Source organism: Brachypodium distachyon, chromosome 3 (genome assembly GCF_000005505.3).
Source record: "Brachypodium distachyon strain Bd21 chromosome 3, Brachypodium_distachyon_v3.0, whole genome shotgun sequence".
Taxonomy (NCBI): Eukaryota; Viridiplantae; Streptophyta; class Magnoliopsida; order Poales; family Poaceae; genus Brachypodium; species Brachypodium distachyon.
In genome coordinates this window covers 54,329,467-54,354,069 of record NC_016133.3, presented here as the reverse complement: position 1 = coordinate 54,354,069, position 24,603 = coordinate 54,329,467, and the positions used below count along the sequence as shown (strand labels likewise).

The 24,603-nt window shown below is 45.6% G+C and overlaps 4 protein-coding genes across 7 annotated transcripts; 3 read left to right on the top strand and 1 right to left on the bottom strand.

Moving 5' to 3' along the window:
* Positions 1-11: 11 nt before the first annotated feature.
* Positions 12-9,294, top strand: LOC100825940 (formin-like protein 7). Of its 4 annotated transcripts, XM_024462532.1 has the most exons (17): positions 16-533; positions 915-1,615; positions 1,851-2,069; positions 2,150-4,221; positions 4,311-4,431; positions 4,520-4,591; positions 4,864-4,962; positions 5,093-5,134; positions 5,552-5,632; positions 5,750-5,800; positions 5,891-5,972; positions 6,543-6,637; positions 7,445-7,516; positions 7,586-7,702; positions 7,922-7,990; positions 8,071-8,137; positions 8,626-9,294. In XM_024462532.1, the coding sequence occupies exons 1-17, from the start codon at positions 461-463 to the stop codon at positions 8,796-8,798; spliced, it is 4,206 nt and encodes a 1,401-aa protein (XP_024318300.1). In that variant the 5' UTR covers positions 16-460; the 3' UTR covers positions 8,799-9,294. The 4 variants fall into 4 exon arrangements, 3 of the variants coding, with proteins under 3 accessions (XP_024318302.1, XP_024318300.1, XP_024318301.1); XM_024462533.1 differs by lacking the exon at positions 16-533 and having other exon boundaries at positions 1,474-1,615; positions 1,855-2,069; XR_002965704.1 differs by lacking the exons at positions 5,891-5,972; positions 7,586-7,702; positions 7,922-7,990; positions 8,071-8,137; positions 8,626-9,294 and having other exon boundaries at positions 14-533.
* Positions 9,295-10,097: 803 nt separating this feature from the next.
* LOC112272028 (leucine aminopeptidase 2, chloroplastic) lies at positions 10,098-13,677 on the top strand. The gene is made up of 10 exons (XM_024462535.1): positions 10,098-10,381; positions 10,649-11,066; positions 11,177-11,371; positions 11,476-11,701; positions 11,854-11,980; positions 12,061-12,156; positions 12,285-12,362; positions 12,699-12,759; positions 12,881-13,068; positions 13,195-13,677. The coding sequence occupies exons 1-10, from the start codon at positions 10,115-10,117 to the stop codon at positions 13,321-13,323; spliced, it is 1,785 nt and encodes a 594-aa protein (XP_024318303.1). The 5' UTR covers positions 10,098-10,114; the 3' UTR covers positions 13,324-13,677.
* Positions 13,678-14,287: 610 nt separating this feature from the next.
* On the top strand, positions 14,288-15,542 carry LOC104583834 (cytochrome c oxidase copper chaperone 2). The gene is made up of 2 exons (XM_010237615.3): positions 14,288-14,439; positions 15,053-15,542. The coding sequence occupies exon 2, from the start codon at positions 15,079-15,081 to the stop codon at positions 15,304-15,306; it is 228 nt and encodes a 75-aa protein (XP_010235917.1). The 5' UTR covers positions 14,288-14,439; positions 15,053-15,078; the 3' UTR covers positions 15,307-15,542.
* Positions 15,543-15,586: 44 nt separating this feature from the next.
* LOC100827166 (serine carboxypeptidase 24) lies at positions 15,587-21,428 on the bottom strand. The gene is made up of 9 exons (XM_003570246.4): positions 20,706-21,428; positions 17,694-17,801; positions 17,504-17,599; positions 17,322-17,414; positions 17,059-17,144; positions 16,508-16,935; positions 16,312-16,407; positions 16,109-16,214; positions 15,587-16,026 (listed from the first exon to the last, which is right to left on the bottom strand). Exons 1-9 carry the CDS (start codon positions 20,983-20,985, stop codon positions 15,883-15,885), a joined length of 1,437 nt encoding a protein of 478 aa, XP_003570294.1. The 5' UTR covers positions 20,986-21,428; the 3' UTR covers positions 15,587-15,882.
* Between the last annotated feature and the right edge of the window lie 3,175 nt (positions 21,429-24,603).

The window sequence follows — 24,603 nt, the reverse complement described above, 5'->3', positions numbered from 1 at the left end:
TAAGCTTCGCCTGGAAAAAAATAAATAGAATTTCGTCAAACTCCCATCTCTTGTGGAGTTGTGGTCGTCTTCCTGCCTTCTTCTCCTCTTCCTCCTCCTTGCCCAGCTCCATTCCTGAATCACCACCCAAATCTACTAGTAGAACACCACCTTTTTCGTGCTCTTCGATTCTTTAAACCCCCAATCCGAAGTGCCCGGGGGCGGGGGGAGATTTCGCGGAGCCGGCTCCGGAGCAGCTCGTGATTCTTTTCCTGCCATTTTCCCGCAATATTGTCGACGTCAGCCGCCTAGATCGCGAAGTTGAGCCGTTTTCGTGGGCAGAGTTCTCAGGATAGCGTCCTCTTCGGTCGTACTGCAAGTTGGGGTCCCAAATCTGTTGTTGGAGTCTAGCAGCCATTTGGAGTTATACCCCGATAAATTCGGTCCGGGGATTGGAGCTCGTTGATTAGGGCGGAGGGCCATGGCGCTGTTCCGGAAGTTCTTCTTCAAGAAGCCGCCCGACGGAGTACTCCTCATCACGGACAATATATACGGTAATGGTGTCCTCTCCGTCGCATTGCCGTTCCTTAAGCTGCGTGCAGTAGAAGCTTTCTTTCTACCCTAGCTTAGTAAAAGACGAAGGCTTCAGTTTGATTGATCTGGTAATGGCTGCTAAGTACAAAAATAGTTCTGAGTGTTGATTTGAGTTGTGATGAGCATAGTACAAGATGATTTAGGTAGATAGAGAAACCAGAGAAATTTCCTCCACTTTAGCAGACATATTTATTTGCTTTAAACGAGGTAAACTGATTAAATATTTGTTGCATTGAAAGGAAATGGATCGTTTATGCTCAGTAGCTAAATAGTGACATGAAGAATTCAGAACTGAGTTGAGTGTTAGCATGCCTGACATATATGGCTTATATTTGTTTCAGTGTTTGACCATTGCTTCTCCAAGGACATGCCGGAAGAGGACCAGTTCAAGGCACACGTCAGAGGCATTGCAGCACATCTTCTAGAAGATTTCCATGATCACTCATTCATGGTCTCGAATTTTGGGACTCGAACGGAAGAAAGCAATATCTACCACATTTTGTCCGAGTATGGTATGACTGTTTTGGACTACCCAGGCCACTATGAGGGATGTCCACTTCTGACCATGGAAATGGTCCATTGCATCTTGAAGTCCAGCGAAAGCTGGCTTTCTCTGGGTCAGCATAACTTACTGATAATGCACTGTGAACAAGGATGCTGGCCAATTCTGGCTTTCATGTTAGCTGCTCTCTTATTATACCTGGGGCATTATTCAGATGAGCACAAAACACTGGATATGCTCTACAAACAATCATCTTTAGAGCACTTGGAGATGTTTTCACCTCTAAATCCCATGCCTTCTCAAATGAGGTACTTGCGGTATATATCGATGAGGAATGTCATGCCTGAGTGGCCTCCAGCCGATAGAGCCCTTACATTGGATTGTCTGATTTTGCGGATGGTTCCAGATTTCCACGGTCAAGGTGGTTTCTGTCCAATATTCAGGATATATGGCCCAGATCCACTCATGCCCCATGATCAAACTCCTAAAGTTCTTTTTTCAACTCCTAAAATTAGCAACCTTGTCCGTTTTAATTCACAGGTAATTGTCCTTTTTCCGATCTCTGTGTGTAATCTGTTGCCTTAAGTATTCTAATAATAATGCTACTGCATTGTCTCTTGATAGGCTATCATGCCGATAATCTTCTGAACTATATAGTTTTAATATATTTAGAATTTGTATATTGATCTTAAATTGACCATTTCTGAACTTAGGCAGCTGAAGTGGTGAAAATAAATTTGTATATTGATCTTAAATTGACCATTTCTGAACTTAGGCAGATGAACTGGTGAAAATAAACCTTCAATGTCATGTCCAAGGTGATGTGGTCCTAGAGTGTATCAACTTGTATGAAGATCTGGATCGTGAGGAGATGGTATTCCGGATCATGTTCAACACGGCTTTCATCAGGTCTAACATCTTGATGCTTAATCGTGATGAAATAGACATGTTATGGAATGCAAAAGATCAATTCCCTAAAGATTTTCGAGCCGAGGCAAGTGTTTCAATCAAGTGGAGAACTAACCTACTTCTGTTTGTACATGAATTTTTACATGCAACTTGTGTTGATGCTAGGTTATATTTTCTGACATGGATGCAACTACTTCGCTTGTTACGACAGTTCCCGTAACTCATCAAGAGAAACAAGGACTTGGTATGGAAGAGTTTGCTAAAGTGCTAGATATCTTTAACCATTTGGACTGGTTGGATGGTGAGATGGATACTGCACTTGACTCACCCCAGGAAAGGATCCCAGCCACTTCCCAGGGAAATGCTGATTCGTCTCCTAGTGACGAGCCTGAGACTGAGACTTTCTTTGATACTCAAGAAGAACTTGGCTTTGACAAGTTATCTGGTGAAATCAACATTTCTGCTCGTGTGCTGAAGCTTCAAAATCACTTTGGTATGCTTGGCAGCACTGAACTTAAACAAGGTCCCCGACGTTCTAGTCCTAAGGAAGTTCCATCCAAACCACAGGCAGTAGCTCTAGCTCCTTCGCGAACAGAGCCTCTTTCCGTGCTGTTGTCATCATCTAAGGTCAAGAGACCAAAGGTTAGCGCTTCATCAGTGACACCATCTTCAAGTACAGTTATTGCTCAACCAGAATCTTCACCAGTTCAGCTGCTACCACCGGCATCTAATTCTGCAGCGCAAATCTCATCAGAGACATCCACACCAACAACCACTGAGAAGTCATGTTCACAAACTCCAGTACAGCAAGAACATTCACCTATTATGGTAAATAAATCAGGATCAACAGCATCCCTTGTACATTTGGGCATGCCTCCTCCTCTTCCTCCTCGACCACCCACCGTTTCATTAGCCCCTGTTTCCTCTACTTTACCCATAAATACTAGTACAAACATGATCAGTGTTTCCCTTAGATCAACCATGCCCTCCTCTTCACCTCCTCCAGAGCCATCAGTCTCTCCACAAGTTTTTCCAGGAACTGAGGAACTGGTCAATTTACTTTCTGATAGTTCTACAGCTTTCAATGTCACCAAATTGTCAGCAGCTTCTTCAATATCTGTGGTAGAGGAATCTAGCAATACAAGAGCATCTGTACCAATGGCTTTGCCTGCAATTCCTCGGACTTCAGACTCAAGGCCCTTTGTAACTACAGTCGCAAGAACAGATCCTACTCCAGTGCCAGTGGCGCCGCCGCCGCCACCACCTCCACCTCCACCTCCTCTAAAAGCAGCTACCGTGTTGTTACCTTTATCACATGGTGAACCAGTGACAAACAAGAAAGGCAACTTTGCACCACCTCGGCCTCCACCACCTCCACCGCCACTGCCACCAGCACCATCTTCTACTACGTATGAAATTTCTCCCCCTCCAAAGAAAGCCCGGTCGCCACCTCCACCGCCCCCGCCCCCCTCATTGGTAAATCAATCGGTTTATCCTCCACCACCACCACCTCCACCTCCTCCACTACTTAAGAGCCCTATAGTTTCATCATCTCAACCGCAGTTTGCTGACAAAAAGGTCAGTACAGCATCTAAATATGTAGTTCCCTCACCTTTGACCCCCAACTTTTTACAAGCAGTTCCAGGGCTGCAAACACCTCCCATTCCACCGCCACCTCCTCCTCCTTCTCGAACTAGCTCTTTGCTTTCTTCTCCGTCCACAAGTAGTAGACATCACATGGCAGCCCCTCGTCCTCCCCCACCTCCCCCACCATTGCATACAATGTCATCTCATGTATCGGCACCACCTGTACCCCCATTACATTTGGCAGCCCCTCGTCCTCCCCCACCTCCCCCGCCATTGCGTAGCATATCATCTCATGTATCAGCACCACCTGTACCCCCATTACCTCCTCCTAAGCTAGCTGGGGACAACAATGCTTCACAGAAGGCATCAATAACCCGTCCACCACCTCCTCCACCAGGCCCACCTCCTAAGAATTCCTCAAACTCTTTGTCAAGCAAGGGAAGTGCTGCCAGTTCTGGCCCTCCCCCACCCCCTACATCATCATTTGGTGCAAAGGGCCGCAGCACAGTTCGGTCGAGAAGTCCTAGAAGTTTGCGTGCCAACCAGTCAACTAAGAGAACACCACTGAAGCCATTGCACTGGGTAAAGGTGTCAAGAGCAACACAAGGAAGCTTATGGGCAGAGACACAGAAGTCTGATGAAGCATCTAGGTATCAAAACAATTTTTATGGCATTTCTTTTTTTCAAATGGCAATAGGTTGGACACTTTGACATGTTAGTCCATGTACATCTTTACCAGGACCCCAGAGATTGATCTGACTGAGCTTGAAAGTCTTTTCTCAGTATCAATGCCAAACACGGATACAAAACGGACACGTGAACGTCCTTCTGTTGCAGTGAAACAAGAAAAAGTTCATTTGGTACTTATATCCCAATTTGTTGTTCACAAGTAAACAATGAGATCAAAAGTCAGATGAAAAGAAATAACGTTTCACTTTTCTTGTGCAGATTGAACTTCAGCGCTCAAAGAATTGCGAAATTATGCTCAGAAACATTAAGATGCCACTCCCTGATCTTATGGTAAGTTGGTAACTTAACTTCATACTTTATTGAAGGGATATTATCTTGACATGGAAATTTTGTCAGAGATATTAGGATACTTCCAAAATCAGATTTCTCCAGTGACTAAAAGTTTTCTGAGCTTTCAGCAAAACCGTTAATGCTGCCAGCATTCTTTTACTAGTCTCAACTTCTACCCATAAATTTTATTGAAAATAAAATCTCATTATTTTCTTATGGTGTTTGGCAACTGTAGTGAAGTAGTGATTATGCTAATCGTAACTTTTTTTCAGGGTTCAGTGCTTACTCTCGATGATTCCATCATCGATGGTGATCAAGTAGATTATCTGATAAAGTTCTGCCCAACTAAGGAAGAAATGGAACTACTCAAAGTACAGTTCTACCGACCATATTTTTCTTGGAAATGTCATTACGCACTCATGATTCTTATTGTCAGAATTTCTTTCAATCAGTTCCATATAGTGAGTTAGTGACAAATTTTTTCCCCTCCCGCCTTTTCAGGGTTACACAGGCAGCACAGAGAATCTTGGGAAATGTGAACAGGTCATTATTTTACTGGGCTATTTTATTTTCCCTTATTTTACCGCGCTATTTTATTTTTCCTTTGGTGATGAGTTCTGTTTGGTAACATTTAAATTCCGAATTGCATAGTTGATCTTAGTGGGAGGTCATATAGTCAACTGTTTCACATTTAGATGACAAGTCAGGTTGTACATGCATTGCGAAAAATTAAGATACGGACAACATTAAAATGCATATCTCCTGCTGTCTGCTTGTTGTGAATTTGCATGCTGAAACAGTCATTTTCTGCATCTCTTTGCGATTACCAAATATAGCTCATGTAATGATAGGCCTAATTTCAACAGTTCTCATTTCAATCCATGAAACACAGAACGTACTGTTCATTTTATTAACACTAAAGCAAATGACTTCACACTTGAATTAATTTTGTGTCTCTAGTTCTTCTTGGAAATGATGAAAGTGCCAAGGGTGGAGTCGAAACTGAGAATCTTATCCTTTAAGATAAAGTTTCTTACACAGGTCAGTAGAGCATTGCATCCTTGTAAAGTGCTTTTCTCTATGGACCTTTCTGACTGTTCTGTGATGAATACACAAAGTTAAAGTCATGGTCACATTTCCATATATATGTTGTTTCAGGTTGCAGATCTGAAAAATAGCTTGAATACCATCAATGAAGTAGCTGAAGAGGTATGTTGTAGTCAACTGACATCGAGTCTCTGATTCTTCTTCTCTGACATGTTAACATATACATGTTCATGCATAATGTTATTTGGCCAGGTTAGGAACTCTGTCAAGCTTAAGCGAGTGATGCAAACAATTCTTTCTTTGGGAAATGCATTAAATCAAGGAACTGCAAGGGGTGAGTAATAAGCCCAGTGTATTGATATATTTACCGTACAGTCTTGCAAACAAATAATCTAACATGAATAAATGTAGTGCACAGGGTTTTCCATGTCGGTCGATGTCGTATACGGATTTTATTAATCTAAATGACTTACATTGCATATAAGAACAAAAGGTCAGTTAAAAGAAAGTCGGATCATTTACCAATTGTCACAGGTGGAAATATAGCTAGGTGTCAAAAACTAGAGCAAGATGCTCAACGCACAGCACAAGCCAATTACTACATTCTGATTTCAAATAGGATGGTCAACTTCAATACAGCTAGTGTATCACCGCCATTTCCTCTACACCTCACCTCATTTGGGGAACAGAACTGGGGAAAATCCGGAATATCTTCCAAGAGAAGTCAGTCCAAATGATATTTTTTGCTTCTGTTTTTGCGAGACTCTATATTTGGTAGTTAACTGGATAATCAACAACTGCAACCAAAAAGCCACGGTCATGATAATATGTTCTTAAGAAACCTCGTGAAATTGATAGAAATGTGAATACTTTATCATATTTTCTCACAAGTGTGCATTTTCAGGTTCAGCTGTTGGATTTAGACTAGATAGTCTTCTTAAGCTCATTGATATACGGGCACGTAATAATAAGATGACTCTCATGCATTATTTATGCAAGGTATGGTCCTTAATTTCAGTGATTCTCTCCTTGATCATGTTCTCCTGTCATAAGATCTGAATTGATGTTGCCTCTTCTTTTATTTGCTCTTTCTACTTGGGAGGTCCAAGTTGGTGCATAGTAATAGAAATTCTGCACACATACATATCTCTATTCCCAAGATCAATCTACCAAGAGTGTGCTTTGTTCATAAGTAGTACACATACATATCACTCTGATCCTTATTGGATGAAGAGAAGGGTGGCTATGCTTAAACTCTCCTCCTTTGTTCATAAGTAGTACATTGGTGCACTGGAAAGTTTTACATTTTCAACGATTGTGGGCTCGAGTTGATCTAGATTCAGGGTCAGGGACTTCTTGTTGTTTCTCCTACAGACTTTTGTTGCCCCCCCCCCCCCCCCCTTTTTTTTTGTCTTTTCCTTCCTTCATAGTGATGAACTTATCACAAGCTGTAAACATGCCATTAACTATATTTGCCTCTACAAGGTGTTCGACTTAGTGTGGACTCCTTATAATAAAACCACAGACATCAATCCATGTTGGTTGGCATGGGCTGATGTTTTTCTTTCTTTTGGTTGTAACCATGGTCCTTGGAGTTTTGCTCCCTCAATGAATAAGCAACAATAGTTGTTTCTTCAAAAAAAGTCTGGACAAGTTGCTTTACTTTCAGAGTGACTATCGAGTTCTTTTTTTCGAGACCATACGTTACTATCGGATTTTTGTCATGAAACTTATATTCTTTTGCCAATCTCTGAAAGGTGCGCTTTATGAATGAATGAACTTTATCAAAGTTTATTGCTTCTGCAGGTTCTTTCTGGGAAGCTTCCAGAAGTTCTTGATTTTGTTAAGGATCTCACACATTTAGAACCTGCCTCAAAGGTAGCTCACATCCTAATGATAAATGCATGCTGTATTTTACTGCTTGCTTACTATGGCGTGGAAAAACAGATCCAATTGAAAGAGTTGGCGGAAGAAATGCAAGCAATCACCAAGGGACTGGAAAAGGTTGAGGAGGAATTGGCAACCTCTGAAAAAGATGGTCCAGTGTCGGAGACGTTTTACAAGGTCAGTGCTCTGTTTTCTGCACATACGGCAGTCTTTGTATATATTTATGTTTTCTTAGCTGTAAATATTTATGATTATTCTTTGCTAATTGTATAGTAACACATATGGGAAAAAAACACGAAACATCCTTATTAATTACCAACAATTACCCATTTGGCTAACTGCACAGTCACACTATTAGCACATCAATTGCAATACTGAAAAGACTTTTGGTTTCAGAAATTGAAGGAATTTCTTGCCGATGCCCAAGCTGAAGGGAGGTCATTAGCTTTTCTTTACAGTACAGCGGTATGCCTAGATACCAAGATGTCAACATCTTTCTGCATGCACTATGCTTCTAACGTGTGTTTTATTTATTTTACTTACAGGGGAAAAGTGCGGATTCTCTAGCACATTATTTTGGTGAAGATCCTGTGCGGTGTCCATTTGAACAAGGTATTTCCTTTTGAACCTAAAGGCTTGATTATCCTGCATATATACAAAGAAAATCTTTATGGGTCCAATACAAAAGGGAGATAATAAATGTTAGTAACTTAAATGCAAGACATGCGAGAAAAGGCTCCATAGATTTAAAAAGCTAATCATTCATCATGTATCAATAAAGATGCACTTTGTTTCCAAACAAATACTTCTTGAAGTTGGACCTATTTGAATATTATCCATTCCGTGGTTGTACCAATCTTGCCAAGGCATATACAGTTCTAGGAATCCCTGTTGGTTTGACAGGAAATCATCTTGAGTTCCTGCAGTTCCGTGTGTCGTGTGAGCCTTAACAACCACTTCTGTTGTCTTGAGAACATTAGTTTTATTGCATCCACCAAATCTCTGGATCAATACTGGTCCTAGTATGACTTTCAAAAAAAAAAATACTGGTCCTATTAGATTTCCTTAACAGCTACATGATTTCCCCTTTTGGTGGACAGTTGTCTCTACTCTGCTAAGCTTTGTGAAAACGTTTGAGCGGGCTCATGCGGAGAACCTTAGGCAGATGGAGCTGGAGAAGAAGAGAGCAGAAATGGAAGTGGAAAGAGAAAAGGTGAAGGTTGCTGGTCACAAAAAGGCAGGGTTGCTGGAACCAGAAATTTCTGACCGATGACTCCGCCATCATGGCCTCAGCTTCATGACCATGAACAAAGCGGCTGAAAGTTTTGCGACACTTTTCTCTAACCATGTGAATTACGAAGAAAGATGCTCAGTATAGACAAAAGGAAGTCACAGGTCTACGATCTGATAGTTTTGATATGACCACAGATTTAGCACATAGCCTTGTAGGTACTAGTTCTCCGTGTCCGTAGGAAAGTACAGTTCTTGGATGCTTTGGCCTTTGGGGGAGTCGTCCTTTGGCATGAACAAATTTTGTAAATGTTCTCATTCCTGTAAAAAAAAGTGTGTATCCATGCTGTTGTAAGTTATTTTTCGAGGAAGCATGCTGTTGTAAGTACCGGGTAGAAAGTTACAAAACAGCAATTTGGACTCCAAGGAGCTGTGTGGAGGCAGAATGTGCCAGCCTGCCAGGAGCTCCCGGTGCTCTCAACTCACAAAAACTTGTACGGAGTATAAAAGTTCTGAGAAATTTTCAACAAGTTGAGACACAAGTTTAGCATATATGTACAGAGACGGCGCAACGGGGAATTTCATTCACAACTCGAGAAACAGAACAAATACTCCCTCCGTCCCAAATAAGTGATGTGGTATACAATTTCACGTCACTTAGGGAGTACAGTACCAGTTTTTGTCAAAAGAACAAATACCAGTACCGGTTGATTCGCATTTCCTCCAACTGATTTTTTTGTTTTTGTTTTACAGGTCTGGAGGATTGATAAATATGATTTTTTTTCTTCTTCAGAAATTCGCATCACTTCGTGTTCCAAGTACGAGGGGCACCACAAAGGCACAAAATCGGAAAAACAGCCGGTGCGCTTTCTCCCTTGACTTCTTGCATTGTCAAATTTGTGAGTACTCCAGCTGAAAACGAACAATCTGGAGTAGTAGGAGTAGTAGCTTTTTTTTCCTAGACTTGTGTTTTAGCTGGTCCCAAACAACAAACAAATCGTCACGCTTTTCCGTAAAACAAACGGAGCCAATAAAAAACGCTCTATCCCCGAGCTCGACGCTAATCCTAAACGCTAGCCCGAGCACGCAAAAGACAATACTAGTTCTATGCTCCTCCGCTTCGAACAGAACACCATACGCAAACTAAACCAACTTCACTGACATGTGAGCCCACCACATGACAGACCCACCTGTCAGTCCCATAGAGAACAGCGCTGGGAGAAACCTTTGCGTGCGCGGAGCCGGTTCGCGGGGGAGAGCCGTATCCTGACCCGGCTGACGTCTACAAGGGCGCGTCCCGATCGGACGGCTGGCAACGCAACCTCGGCCGATATATACCTCGCCCCCGCCCACACTCCAATGGCGTCCGCCGCATCCACCTCCGCCGCCGTCGCCGCCGTAGCGTCCCGCCTGCTGACCCGCCGCCCGACGCACCTGCTCCGCCGGCTCCCGCGCGCGCCGCCTGCGGTCCTGTCCGCTCGCCCGTCGTCTTCGTCGTCGTCGTTCGGTGCCGCGCCTCTCCGCCGGCCGCTCGGTCACCGCGCTCGGATGGGGCACACTTCCGCCGCCGCATCCGCGGTCCCCGCGCTCGGACTCACCAAGCCCAACGTCGTCGAGCCGCCCCAGGTGCGTGTGCCCTTTTTTTTGTGTGTGCGGGAGAGTTGGATCGAGACGCTTGCTTGGTAGTAGAGCTCTTTCGGTTGCTGTGAAATTGATCGAGACTACAGACTCGCTGTCGAAACACTTATGACATGCTAGATCGAGATCAGTTTAGTGTGTTCATGTGGACAACTACGTCTTCGTTTAGATTGGCCGATTTGCTGCTCCCTCAGTCTAAACTCGCTGCTTTAGACTGCAAGTGAGCTCAACCTGTGTTATCTCTATTTCGTGTAGGTTAATTTTACCGCTAAAGACATCGAATTCTCCGATTGGACGGGAGATGTACTCGCCGTTGCAGTCACAGAGAAGGATCTGTCTAAAGGCTCGGACTCCAAATTTGAGAACGCCTTGTTGAATAAGCTGGATAGCCAACTTGGCGGTATCCTGTCAGAGGCCTCGGCGGAGGAAGATTTCACCGGGAAAGCTGGGCAATCAGTGGTTCTCCGCCTTTCGGGGCAAGGTTTCAAGAGGGTGGGTCTGATTGGTTTGGGCCAGAACGCCCCATCCACCACCTCAGCATGCCGGGGAATCGGTGAATCCATCGCATCAGTTGCCAAGTCTGCTCAAGCTAGCAGCGCTGCTGTCCTTCTTGCCTCCCCTGGTGGGATCCAGCAAGAATTCAAGCTGAATGCTGCTGCAGCAATTGCCTCCGGTACTGCAGTGCTTCTGTGCATCTTCCTTTTTTTTCCCCTCTTTCTCGATGGGACGGTTATGGAATGCATTGACATATTGCTGGATCGTCTCTGTCTATTCTAATTGCAGGAACTGTGCTCGGATTGCATGAGGACAGCAGATTCAAGTCTGACTCGAAAAAGGTGCATCTTAAACAAGTAGATCTTATTGGATTGGGTTCTGGTCCGGAGGTGGACCAGAAACTGAAGTATGCGAATGATCTTTCCTCCGGCGTGATATTCGGAAAAGAGCTTGTCAACTCACCTGCAAATGTCCTTACCCCTGGTCAGTAGCTCTTTCGTCAGCCAAACTTGTTTGTAGCTTCCGGTCTCCTTACAACGGACATTTATTTTATCATCATCGCAATTCTCACTTGGTTGTCATTTCAGCTGTGCTTGCGGAGGAGGCATCAAAGATCGCCTCTACATACAGTGATGTATTCACTGCCACCATATTAGATGTGGAGAAATGCCAAGAGTTAAAGATGGGCTCCTACTTGGGAGTTGCTGCAGCTTCAGCAAATCCTCCTCATTTTATCCACTTGTGCTACAAACCTGTTGGTGGTAATGTAAAGAGAAAGCTCGCTATTGTTGGGAAGGGTCTGACTTTTGACAGGTTTGTACTACGTTCTGCATATTTTGTGGATTATTACAGTATTGGGTGGATTTGTCATATTTGATATGCTTTCTCATGCTGGTAGAACTTTTTTATTGACAATAATGATAACTAATAATTGTAAAACACTCAATTTACCAATTTAACTGCAGTGGTGGCTACAACATTAAGACTGGACCAGGCTGCAGTATTGAACTGATGAAGTTTGACATGGGAGGCTCTGCAGCAGTATTTGGTGCAGCCAAAGCTTTGGCCCAAATCAAGCCTCCTGGAGTGGAGGTAATTCTGTCTTAAGTTACTTATGAATAACCTCTTTGTTTTAGTGTATTTATTTGTACTAATGATTTCCCTTCTCACAGGTTCATTTTATTGTTGCTGCCTGTGAAAATATGATTAGTGGCACAGGCATGAGACCTGGTGACATTGTGACTGCTTCTAACGGGAAGACGATTGAGGTATGTTTCTTGTGATAAATCATTGTACAAGACCGGCATGTTCTGTGATGCTCGGAGGATCTCATTGTCCAGTTTGTCCACTGGTTTTTAGTAGACGATGTATTTATGTGTAAATTATGTTCCTTCAGGTAAATAATACTGATGCAGAGGGAAGGCTTACACTTGCTGATGCTTTGGTCTATGCTTGTAATCAAGGTGTTGACAAGGTAATTAACTGTTTCTTTGGATACTTCATACAATTACAATTTGGATGCATTGATTATTGTTATAGAAAGCTTTAAGCAGAAAATCAGTTGGATATTGCTGTCGTAACGGGATAGTACGAAGATATTGCTAGGCCTATTTAGAGAAGCACGATTGATCTAATTCCATTTTGGCAGAGAAGTCTTTTGCAATATAGAGGTCCATGTTCTGCTACATGATATAAATAATCAACCGTAGTTGCCATTACTTTTGATTTTGTACTCAGATGCACTGACCATGTCTTTTCAAGTATCTTGTTTGAGCTACTGACTTACTGTAATTATTATTATGACATGCAGATTATTGATCTGGCCACACTAACTGGTGCCTGCGTTGTTGCCCTGGGGCCTAGCATTGCTGGTAAGCTCAATAAGATATGGCTCATCTGTAGCTCTCTATGCTAACTACAATCCTTAGTGCTTCCAAGTTGGAATAGTGGATTCTTCTGCTGTCTTGCGTGCTAAAAGAAATATCTCTTCAGGCATCTTCACCCCAAGTGATGAACTAGCCAAGGAAGTCACTGCTGCTTCAGAGGTATCTGGAGAGAAGTTCTGGAGGTTGCCACTGGAAGAAAGCTACTGGGAGTCTATGAAGTCCGGTGTTGCTGACATGGTCAACACGGGTGGTCGACAGGGTGGCTCTATCACTGCGGCGCTGTTCCTCAAACAGGTATAGCATCTCTTTGTCATTTTCAGTTGCTCAATTGCTTCCACTTTGCTCCTTGAATGGAATTCGAGCATCGTAAGGCTCTGTGGATACGACATTGTCCTAATGGAACTCATGCTTGGCTTGCAGTTTGTTGACGAGAAGGTCCAGTGGATGCACATCGACATGGCTGGGCCAGTGTGGAACGACAAGAAGCGAGCGGCCACCGGATTCGGTGTCTCCACCTTGGTGGAGTGGGTTCTCAAGAACTCATCTTGAATGAACCCCCCCCCCCCCCCCCCCCCCGCGATACCTCAGAACCACCAGGGAAGGGGGGTTTATTTACAAACTGCAAGCAACTTTCGGCGTCTGAGACGGGGCAATATAATAAGGAAAAAGAAGGTTGCCAAGGAAAATAAAACTGCATGTGTTGAACATTTTCTCTTTTGTCAGATTAAATACGGAGTATAACTTGGTGTCGTTTCCCTCCATCCCTCTCCTGACGCGTGTTGTCGAATCGTAGAAAATGCTGTCGGGACGGGCGCTCGTGTGCGATTTTATAGAAAGTTCTTGTACTGGAGGACGATAATTGACGTCCTTTTACTAGAGCTGCAAAATTATTAGCGTATCCTATGATCCTTCTTAGTTCTACCAAAATCTATGATCTTTCTTAGTTCAACCAAAATGAACTAAAATTTTAAAATAACACAACTTTTTATAAAACTAGTTCATTTGTTTGAACTAAGGAGGGCAGTTACTATGAGGTCACACCTCTACCTCGTACGATCTTATGACAGGAGGCGTGCGTTGTGTGTAATCTGAAAATTAGGGCATGCGATGGACAATACAATGCACCTTCCAAGAATCCCAAACAACACTTGTGAAAACGGAGATCTGAAAGAAGTAGGTTTCGCACATAATGCATTTCCTGCATAAATCAAGCAAGAAAAGGTGTTTACATAGACGGAGAATAATGCAGACGAGCACGTAACAATGAAACAATGATCAAAAGTAGAGAATCAAGATGTCGAGGTGGTTTCGGTGTTAGTCAAGTGGTGCCATGTTGTACTCCTGTTTTGGTGAAATCGTAGTTGAAAAATCATCCAATTCAGAAAAAGGTTTTCATTTTCCAGAACCATTCGAAAAGAAATAATCCAAACTCCAAAAAGAAACGGGGCCTACTGGGCCAGCCCGCCACGGCCTTTTGTTTCTATGCTCACCTACGTGTTTCTTTCTTAAGCCCCAAGAAGAGAAGGACACGCGCACACCCGCCGCGCGGCCGCCGTCGAATAAAACCCCGCGGCGCACTCGAAGCCAAGCAGCAGGCAATCGAGACAGACGGCAGCGGCGCCTCCCCTTCCTCCGGCCTTTCCTTGCTCCGTTAATTCCGTCCAGGCAAGTAGTAGCCTCTTTCTTCCCTCTTCCCCTTCCTTTACTCCAATTCCATCTCCATCTTAGTCGCTGCGGTTGGGCGCGGGCCGGCTCTGCCATTCCCCGCGCCTCAGATGGTTGATCTGATGCATGTTCTAGTCCTCCGCGCGTTTCTCTCCTTAGGTCACGTAGTTTGTTGTGTTCATATGAGATTATGCGAGAAGATTGCTGCATGATTCCGAGAGTTCAGGCACTCGGTTGCCACAACAATATTTAGGAACGGAGGAAGTCCGTTCCATGATTCTTATTCTTGTCGGAATATTACATGTATCTGACATTTTTTAGAAATAGATACATCCATTTATGATCAAATTTGAGACAAGAGTTATGAAACGGAGGGAGTAGTTATCAAGCTTCGATCTGGGTGTTGATATCAAAGAATCTCATTGAAACTTGCGCAGTTTGTGTCGGTGCCACCTAAATTTGTGCGTGCAACTGCAACCCACGATTGACTTGAAACGATCATGACTCTTTTAGGAGATTTGACATTATTCTGTCAGTAAGTTCAGAGAACAGCGTATAATCGTGTTCAGAAGGGACTGATGTGTTTCCCTATTCCTCCACCCTCGTTTTGCAGATAATACCTGAGTTGCTGCTGCTGAAATGGGTAGCACTGGAGACCCAACGCCTGTGCAGGCACCGGTTTGCTCAATCGTGAATGAAGGACCAGCCCCTGCCACTGACTCGAAGCCAAAGAAGAAGATATGCTGCGCTTGCCCTGATACCAAGAGGCTGAGAGATGAGTGCATCGTTGAGCACGGGGAGTCCGCATGCACCAAGTGGATAGAAGCTCACAAGCGATGCCTCCGAGCTGAGGGGTTTAAGGTCTGATCCTTCTCTAGTCCCCTGAGGCTGAGGTCTGAGGATGTTACATTTGCTTTCATAGAAGTTACAAAACATGAGATTTTCCCGTTAAAAAAAAGGAGATTTCGTATGCAATTGTGCCACTGAGTCTAAGATTCATAGTCTAGTGACCTTGTTTTTGCATGCTGTCCTTGAATGGTTAGCAAGGTCAATACCTAACTTAATGAGAAATAAATAATTGATGAGTGTGACTTTATGGTTAATGTTGAGCAGTCATGGTACGATTTTCTATTTGCTTTATATGATATGGAAGTTAAAACTTCTTGATGTGAACATTTCTGGTGATAACCCATAAGATCCATCAAGAATAGGCGCATTCAAGTTTATTTGCCTGTTGCCGCCATGCCAATGGTTTCCATGGCATAATCATCCTTATTCTCTTCTCATCCTTTTCCCCAGCACCAATCAATCACTCCTCACCTATCAACTAATTATTTTCTACTTGCAAGCACTCTACATCACACTCTCCATCCATCTTACAAAGATTTCAGATATTGTAGCTAGGCATCAATCTGCACATCAATTCATGGCAGGCAGGAACCTTCAGGATTTGGGCAGTGGCTCCCCAGCCAGGAATGACCGGAACATCCTGAAGGCCCTCCTTGGCTGAAACAATGGCACCTCATGCCCCGCACCTCTCACTGATGCAAATGTCAGCCCTTCATACACCTCAGACCATCCTGCTACCTGTACACAGATTTACACTGTTAGGGCACCGAAAATTGTTGCTTCAACTGCAAGTGCAGGACAGCAACGGCAACTGAACTACCTGACCACCAGAGTACCATGGGTACCACCGGATCTTAGTCTTCAAACCAAGGTGGCTGATCGCAAACCTCGTTGCGGTAATTGGGACAACCGAATCCGTGTCGCCGCTGCATTCACCATTGACAAAAAAAGGTTACATCCACTCAAAAAAAATTTGTGCTGCATGAAAGGAAAACTTTGCCTGGTTCAGGTTCTCCAGCATACCTGAAGACCCATATCCTAATCCCAGCCTTCATCAGCATCCTGTATGTCGGTAGCATGGAGAACTCTGAATCTTTCCATTTCTTGATGAGCACATCACTGTCGATATTATGATGTGCATTGGTTGTTACTCTTCAATGGGTTCAGAGTCATAACAAGAATGGAGAAGAAAAAATATTCTGAAAAGAAGTGATTGAACCTGCAGGCAGTCCACTTGTAGGGAATCCTAGTGGTGTTGGCGTGCATGGCCTCCTGCACGTCCAGCCGGTTGTAGTACTTCTCGGCGTAGGTCTCCGTGCACGGGTCGTAGCTGTTGGACCGGCGGCGGATCAGGGTGTCCTTGAACCTCAGCACCGCAGCGTGGTGGCGGGTTTTGGCTGTGGCGTTGGGGGAAGACAAGGCGGTGGTGCAGGAGGGTGTGTAGATACTGTACTGGTCAATGTCGCCGAACTCGTAGTTCATGGCATAGTTCATGGCTCTGGTACAGGCCATCGAGACGTTGGTGCTGGTGAAGTTGCAGGACTTGAGGATGGCCTTGTAGGTGCGATCGGAGATCATGGCGTGGCTCCACCAGTAGGTCACCGTGCCGATGTTGTCGTAGTAGTTATCTGTCACTGCGTTTCCCACCTGGGACATCACATTCACAAGAGATGTGAAATTCACATGAGAATGTTTGATCCATTGGTGAAATGTAGCAGCTTTGTAGGGTGGAATCTGCTTATTTTCAATTTGGATAGTACAAGTACTCACAAGGATTCCCTTTAGGTTGATGAAGGGATTGGGTGAGCCTTTGTTGTACTCAACGATCTTCCTTGCCAACTGGGGGACGTAGTGGCCTAAAATTTAGAAGGAACTGAGCTAAGATTAAACAGAACCAGTACTTGTCGGACAACACTATCAACAAAAACAACTGCTGACATGGTGCTAGTTTGAGAGTATCCTAAATTTGCTTCTGGTGCTGGGAAAATCAGGCAGGAGAACCACCTCATGAATTCCCAGTCATAGATACTCACCAGCATAGCTTTCTCCAGCAATGTAGAAATCCCGGTGTCGATACTGCGGGAACCGTGACATCCAGCTGATCAAGAACTGCAACGAGTCTTCGGCTGCATCACAGTAACGTCAACAAACGGTTAGTGCTGACGCAGTAGCAGCAACTAGATTTTTGTACCGCAGGGCTATGCATTTTTCCTACCGGTTCTCTCGTCGCCTGAAGTCTTGAGATCCGAGGTGGTGTTGGAGTAGGAGAAGCCCACTCCGGCCGGGGACTCCAGGAAGAGAAGGTTTGCCTCTGCAGCAAACAACAAAGAGATCAGTTAGTCAACCTGTGGAGCTATGCTGCATGCTTTCATCTCTATGCATAAGAACAGTATATGTCTTAGTACCTCTGTTCCATGAGTACTTGTTGAGGTAGAGCCCTGTCCCGTTGGGTTTGATACGGAACGGGCCGATCTCCTCGGACGCGCCATACGCCACAGAAGAGCACCCTGGACCTGTCAAATGCAAATGATCCAAAAACAACATAAGTACAAATTTGCCATGGATATTCAAGATGCAGCAAATCCAAATGTGTGCATCAAGGAGCAGGGCATGCAAAACCATATAGTCAGGGGGACCTCCCCACAGGGCACGAAGACCCGCAGACAGCACGCAGCAGTAGCACCCACAGAGGTTCAGAGCTCAACTCAATGATGACGCTGGGCAGGCAAATGAACCAAAGTGACACTGTTACCAGTAGACAGTGTGGTAAAGTTTACAGTTGCCGCCGCTGACTATACCGCTTTACGGTCCATGTACATTGAAATAACAACACATATCCTTGGAGGAAAAGAGTAATCTGAGAGCGGAACCCGTCCAAAAGGGTCCAACTCTTTCTTCAGAGTTCAGAGGCGTGCACCGGCCGTTTCTGCGTCCCCAATTTCCGAGGCAAACCAAGTCAAAGAAAACAAATCACAGCACTGCCAAGCCACGCGTCTGTTGTGTGCGTGTGTGCGAAGGAAAAAGAAGCCACACTTCCCTTGCATTGCATGGCTGCATCTGCACGCGCGCAAAACGCAAGCACAGGCGGAGGCACAACACAAACACACATTTGATTGTTGCACTGCTGCTGCTACAGCGTTTTTTTCAAACTGCACTGCAGTCTGGACAGCACAGTACACACATTTTACACGCAGTGAACACGGCATTGTGTCGTGTGGGGGCAAAGGTTTGTTTTTGGTTTTTACCCCGTGGCCCTTTCTGTCCGGCGTCGTGTGTGTGTGATAGTGACAAGAGACGGAGCAAAGGGAATAACGATAAGGCAAGTAGCAGAAGCAACTGTAGCGTAATTGCATCTAAGCAACAAAAGGTCATTAGCGGGTCCAAAAAGGGATCACAGAGAGAGAACTAGAGAAGGTGGTGGGGTGCTCTTTGTTACTGCTCCCCCGCTCGCCGCCGCAGCCTTCGATCGGTGGTCAGATCACTCGCAAGTCGCAACTCGCAGGCAACCAAACACTGATCTTGGCTAGGTAGCTCGGCTCAGCTCAGCTCATCATCATTTCGTTTCCCGTGGCCCATTTGGTGGATCGCAGCTTGCATGCCGGGTTGCAGCAGTCACATGAGGCTGCAGCGCCACCACGAGAGGCCAGGGCCCTGCACTACCTGTGTTTGTGTGTGTCTGTCACAGGCTAAGATCGCGCGGATCTCAAAGGACGGTCGACGGGCAGGGTTCATTCATTCATCGACCAGGCCGGGCTCCAGAGTCCAGAGTCCTCAGCGATCTGGTCCTCCAGCTGCCACCATGCAGCATTCCTCCAGAGCTAGATCAGAAATCAGAACGATTCTGAATCGTGGCGAGACGAGAGATAGGTAGGTTAGGTAGGTGGCTGACTGGGCTCTCCGCATCGTCGCGGTTGGCCGCCGCCGATGGCAGGGCGTTCTCAGACAGATCGAGTGGCTGGGTTTACTTACTTCTGACTGTCAAGACGCTAAATTAGGAGATCAAGGATGGCCGCCCGGCCAGGACAGGACATATGCATTCCACCAGCAATGTGGAAGGCGATCTCTGCATGCGCCTACTATTAGTAATCGTGCTTAATTATTGGCATCAATCAAAGACCACATTTACAAATGACAGTAGTACAGTACTTGTCTGGCTTCCTAGTATGCACAGCCGAGCTAGGTGGTCTTATTTATTGCGGAAAGAACCAAGCGTAGGTTCCCAAAGCACTGTCTGGCCTCTAATGGCTAATACTCCATATGGTTCTCTCTCTCACACGCATAAACACACATGGGTCCCAAGGGTTTCACAGAAAATGGCAAAACAGAAAGGGATCAAGCTCCGGCCGGGGGCCAAACAAAGGATGATAAGAGTTACTTGTCCTCTGGCCGAGCACAGCCGTGCATGCAGCCACGCAGGCCGCTCCTCCTGCTGCAATGCATGCGCCCCTCTCCATCTCTCTCTGACTCATCATCTGCGAGCTGTTATTGCTTCTTCAGGCTTTGGTCATGTCCTCGGGCACGCATTTACGTCTCCTGCATTTACTGCACACCCGGCCGGACCCAACAAACAAACTCCCAGGAAAAACCAGGCTCATCATGGTCGTGTAACTTGTCCTTTACCATGCGTGCCAACAAGGTGTAAGCTAAGATAAAGCTAAGCAGCAGCAGCAGCAGGCGTTTTGTTTTGCACAGCCCATCGTTTGCATGCATGGAGTTTAGGTGGGGATTTGGCTATCGGACCTTGCCTGTTTTGTGTAAGCCGCAACGGACATTTCCTTATTTATGTCTCTCTGGGTGCGCATTGATATCGATTGGAGCATGTCTGTGCAGTTGTGTGTTTGGAGTATTCTGTGGTGTTTGTTTGAGAATCCGAGGAGGGAATGGAGCTTTCCTTAATTTGGTTGATGCCGCTAGCTATAGCTACAGCCTACAGCTAGGCGTATGTGTGGCTGCAGGCATCATCAAGTTTGAAGTTTGGACTTGAGAGTTTGTGTCAAAAGCTCCGGAAAGGTGAACCTTTTTAAGCTAGAACAAAAGTAAGCAAAGACCCCCCATATATGTTTTGGTCAACAGCGACTTGCTTGTAGACAGCGCATTGTTATACGGTACGCAGAAGAAGCTAGCCAGCGAGGTCGAAGAACATCAAGAACTAATTTAAAAAAGGAAAGGAAATGTAATCACCAATTCATCATGCATGTGTAAAAAACCATGGACGATCGTTCGATATGCAAGTATTCAACGAGGACGGCCGGCCGGAACCACGGAAGATGAGGCACGCTAGCTACTAGCTGGCTAAACCATGGACGCTAGTTGCATGCGCGGATGACGACGAATTAGCAATCCAAGATGCAGTTACTAGTAGAAATTAAAGGAGTGGAATTCGGTTGGGGTTGGAGCTGGCGTGTGACGTAACATACCTCCGTTGAGCCAGAGCACGAGCGGCTTGGTGCCGGCGTCGGCGCCGGCGGCGGCCTCGGTGAGCCAGTAGAAGAGCGCCCGGCCCCGCTCCTCGCTCACCGTCACGTACCCGGAGAACTGCACGAACCTCGCCGCCGCCGGCTGCCCCGGCAGCGCCTCCACTTTATCCCTCTCCCGCTCCTCACACCCCTCGCTCGCTGCGCCGGCGCCGCCTCCAGCCGCGAGTAAGAACACCAACACGCTCGCGACGGCCGCCGCAACGCCTCCGCCGGCCGCCATAGATCGAGACTCTAGTACACTCTCGCCGGAATGTTGTTGTACTCCGTAATAGCTATACGGAGCACGCGCAGCACGGGAGCTAGGAGCGGGGCGTGTGGCCGAGCGCGAGGGGGAGTATTTATGCTGGGAAATCGGAATCGCAGCTCAGCACAGCACCAGCTAGTAGTGGCAATTATGTGGCATTGGATCGGACGAGACGGACGGATGGACGGATCATGGCCGGGTCGCGCTTCCCTGTGCCAGCAATTAAACGAGCGGGGCGAGCTATAGAGTGCTGATGGCACGGGAGGGGACGGACGGCAGGTGATCTACGGTAGCTGGGGACGGATCAGTGGGGAGGCCTACGCCGCCATTAATACTCCGAGGACGACGACCCTGGCATTGCAGCTGTTGCAGCTGCAGGGGGGCCTCTTGCTGCTTGAGACGGCCGGGCAGGGGAGGTGGAAAATTGACTGCCGTGGCTATTAATGCGGCGCGCGGCAAGGCCAGCGCCCAGCAGTACGTAGTACTGTTCTACAGTCCACACTCTAGCTAGCTACCACTGCACGCTATAGGAGTACACCGTCTCGTCTCCCGGCCTCTCGTTCTCTCCAATCAATTAATCAATTGTATGATTACTGCAAACAGAACAGAACAAAACTTGCGCAGCTGTACTCCGTGGATGACAGTAAAGTTTCTCGGTTCTGCAAATTTCCTCCGGCTGGAAGGAAGTTTCGAGAATCTAGACCACCTGTGATAACATTGGACAATTAATTAAGCTTTAAATTGCCGTTTTTTAATTGAAGGCGTTTTGTTTGAGCAAAAAAATTATTGTTGTTAGTTCTACTAGTTATGTAAGCTATACTTATAGTAAAAGTTGACAGATGATGATGTCTGAATGTCGTTCCGAGCTGGTGATTGGGATTATCAAGACATGAGTGTGGTACTAGATACAGTATGTACTAGACGATTTATAAATAGACAATCACCAAAAAGGAAAGATAGAAGAAACTACACGTGTTTCGGTTTTGTGTGTAATCTGAGCAAGATGCTTGCATATGGCAGCTATAAGTGTTTGGCCGAACGTACGGCCGGTACACATCAGGCCAAATGAAGACAAGAGCTCAGGGCTGTATATACGTACGTAGCAAGCAACAATGACAGCACAGGAAATAGCAATAGCAACAATGACCGCAGGTGGAGCCGGCAGGCCGGAAGCGTGCAATATAGCGGACTAGCGGTCGCCTTGGTAAAGAGCAAGAGATGGTGGAGCCAAGGTCCAGCAACATCCTCTGGTTGGGTTACAGTACTTGACCAGATCAGGTTTACAGCAGGGTACCGATCGATCCAGCGAGAAGGAAATTAGTTGCCGTCGCGCTCACACAATCAATCAAATGGAACTTCTCGGAAAAGATATAGTAGCAGTGTAGCACCAACGGCTCACATGCATGCGAGCAACTATACGTACTTAGCTGGATAGCATCGAATTAACGATGACGACCAGCCCATATCCTACGGCTACCGCAGGCAAGCCTGCGTTGTTGTATAGCGGAATCAATCGCGAGGATTTGTTTAACAAACGTTTCCCTTTTCTTTTTATTTTTTGCGGGGGGTTTAACAAACGTTTCCCGTCGCCGTCACTGCTCGCCTAAGAGGAATCAGGAGCCAGAGCAGAGGTTGATCTGACGTCTTTGTTTGACAAATTCGACCCCACGACGATGATGATGAAAAAAAACAAAATCTGCGGCCATGAGGGCCCAATAATTACGGCCTGTACTCTGCCGTCGCCTGTCTCCTCCCGCGAAGCAGATAAAGAATGATACCGCTGCCTGCCAACCCGTCACGTCCCTCTCTCTCTCTCACTCCCTCTTAAACATGTCATTTCTGTCATTCTGTGTCCCTGATGGCGTTTTATTTAAATTTTCTGAGCACCTAGTTAGCCGCAGGTGCTCTGCTCTCGTGTCGTGTTGCTTAGAGGGAACAGTACGGAATGGACAAAGTGCCAAGAAAAACACAGCATACTGCTGTACTGACTCCTGGAAAGCAAAGCATAATCGTTGGAGCTGACGATGTTTTGGCTCCGTCATTAACTAATTAACGGCCGGTCTAGCCTAGTAAACAGTTCGTTGCCCGGAAGTGCGTACCTAGTAGCCGGTACTCGTAGCGTAGGAGAGCATCTCTGTTCCGTGCGCCTGTGCCTAATGAAGACATGCATGCTCCGCTCCCAAGACGCCGCTGCAGCGATTTTACACTGCCATCCCGCGAAGGAGGGCTACAAGACGCCACACTAGGCAGTTTGACCTCTTGCAAAAGCCAAGGCAGATCATGTTTGTTCATGCTTCTTTTTTTCCTGAACAATGCCAATGCACGTACGTACATCGATGTGCATGCATGTATGCCTGAGCCCGTGTAAACCGACGAACTGTGCCCTGTTGCCATCAGGGAGCACCAGGCTGGAGTAGCAATGCTGTCTTTGCCATTTGGATGATTCAGGAGATAATTTCATATTTGACATCCAGAATTTCTCTGTTCCAAATATGTTACTCAAATTTTGCACGGGATACAAATATGCCACTACAGTTAGTTGACCGCTATGACCATTAAGTAGAAGATGAAAAAACAATTTTGCCCTATGTAGTATGTTGATGTTCCGTTTACAACAAATTACTCATTTTAGAAAACTTAGCTTTTCAAGGTTTTTAAGATGCCCGTAATACCATTTCAGACTAAGTTTCAACAATAATGATTTTAGCATGAAAAATTGGAAAATTTCAATAGTCTTCCCTTGATTTTAATTAACATCACAAAAGTCATAATAGATCCAGCAAATTAATAGACTAAAACTCATCATAATTTTTGGAGGGAGAGAGAGACCGAGAGGGTATTTTAGTTTTCTTGTTTCTTTTTGTTTTTTTATCTTTGGAACAGAGGTATTTCGGTCAATATAAAATTGAATTAACGGTCAACTAGCGGTCAGCTAACGGCAGTGGCATATTTGTACCACATGTAAAATTTGAGTAGCATATTTGGAACAGGCAAATTCTCAGTGAAATTTGGACATGTGAACAAATTCTCAGTGACAAATATGGAATTCTCTCGTGATTCAGACATATCAGAGGGCCCCTTGGATACCAGCAGCACTGGAATGGCACTTGATATAATCAGCAAGCTCAAATCAGTAGTACGCACACTACACATTGTTACACGCACTCGGGCGCCTGCGACGACGGAGACAAGAGACCGAGCCGGCATATCAGGAGTAACAAGATTGGACGGATCGATCGTCGACCTAATTAAGCTACACGGGCGAGAAGTACTGTACGTAACGTCGAGCCGTGAGTATAGTAGCTAGGTAGGCGTGCATATATTGCTTCGAGGACAGGGGTCACAGGAGGTGAACACCGATATGAATACGATGCGATGTGATGCGAATTGAAGTCGTTGCATGGAAACCAAGGATTTGATCGATGGTGATACCGACCGGTGAATGAGATGATCGAGGTGAGGAAAAAGGATCGGAGCTAGCTAGGCTTAGGAGGACCCTGCTGTTACTGTCTCTGGAACCTTTTTGGATAGCTGAAACTTTTTGGTTGTTCACAAGACCGATGGAGAGTAATGGAGGTTCCATTTTGAGCGGTG

Coding starts and splice junctions, on each gene's coding strand:
- LOC100825940 (XM_024462532.1), top strand. CDS start 461: ATGGCGCTGTTCCGGAAGTTCTTCTTCAAGAAGCCGCCCGACGGAGTA. Junction 1,616..1,850: donor TTGTCCGTTTTAATTCACAG/GTAATTGTCCTT, acceptor TTCTGAACTTAG/GCAGATGAACTGGTGAAAAT. Junction 5,801..5,890: donor TCAATGAAGTAGCTGAAGAG/GTATGTTGTAGT, acceptor TTATTTGGCCAG/GTTAGGAACTCTGTCAAGCT.
- LOC112272028 (XM_024462535.1), top strand. CDS start 10,115: ATGGCGTCCGCCGCATCCACCTCCGCCGCCGTCGCCGCCGTAGCGTCC. Junction 11,067..11,176: donor TGCTGCAGCAATTGCCTCCG/GTACTGCAGTGC, acceptor TTCTAATTGCAG/GAACTGTGCTCGGATTGCAT. Junction 11,981..12,060: donor TCAAGCCTCCTGGAGTGGAG/GTAATTCTGTCT, acceptor CCCTTCTCACAG/GTTCATTTTATTGTTGCTGC.
- LOC104583834 (XM_010237615.3), top strand. CDS start 15,079: ATGGGTAGCACTGGAGACCCAACGCCTGTGCAGGCACCGGTTTGCTCA.
- LOC100827166 (XM_003570246.4), bottom strand. CDS start 20,985: ATGGCGGCCGGCGGAGGCGTTGCGGCGGCCGTCGCGAGCGTGTTGGTG. Junction 16,936..17,058: donor TCAACCTAAAGGGAATCCTT/GTGAGTACTTGT, acceptor GTGATGTCCCAG/GTGGGAAACGCAGTGACAGA. Junction 16,027..16,108: donor CATGGTACTCTGGTGGTCAG/GTAGTTCAGTTG, acceptor ATCTGTGTACAG/GTAGCAGGATGGTCTGAGGT.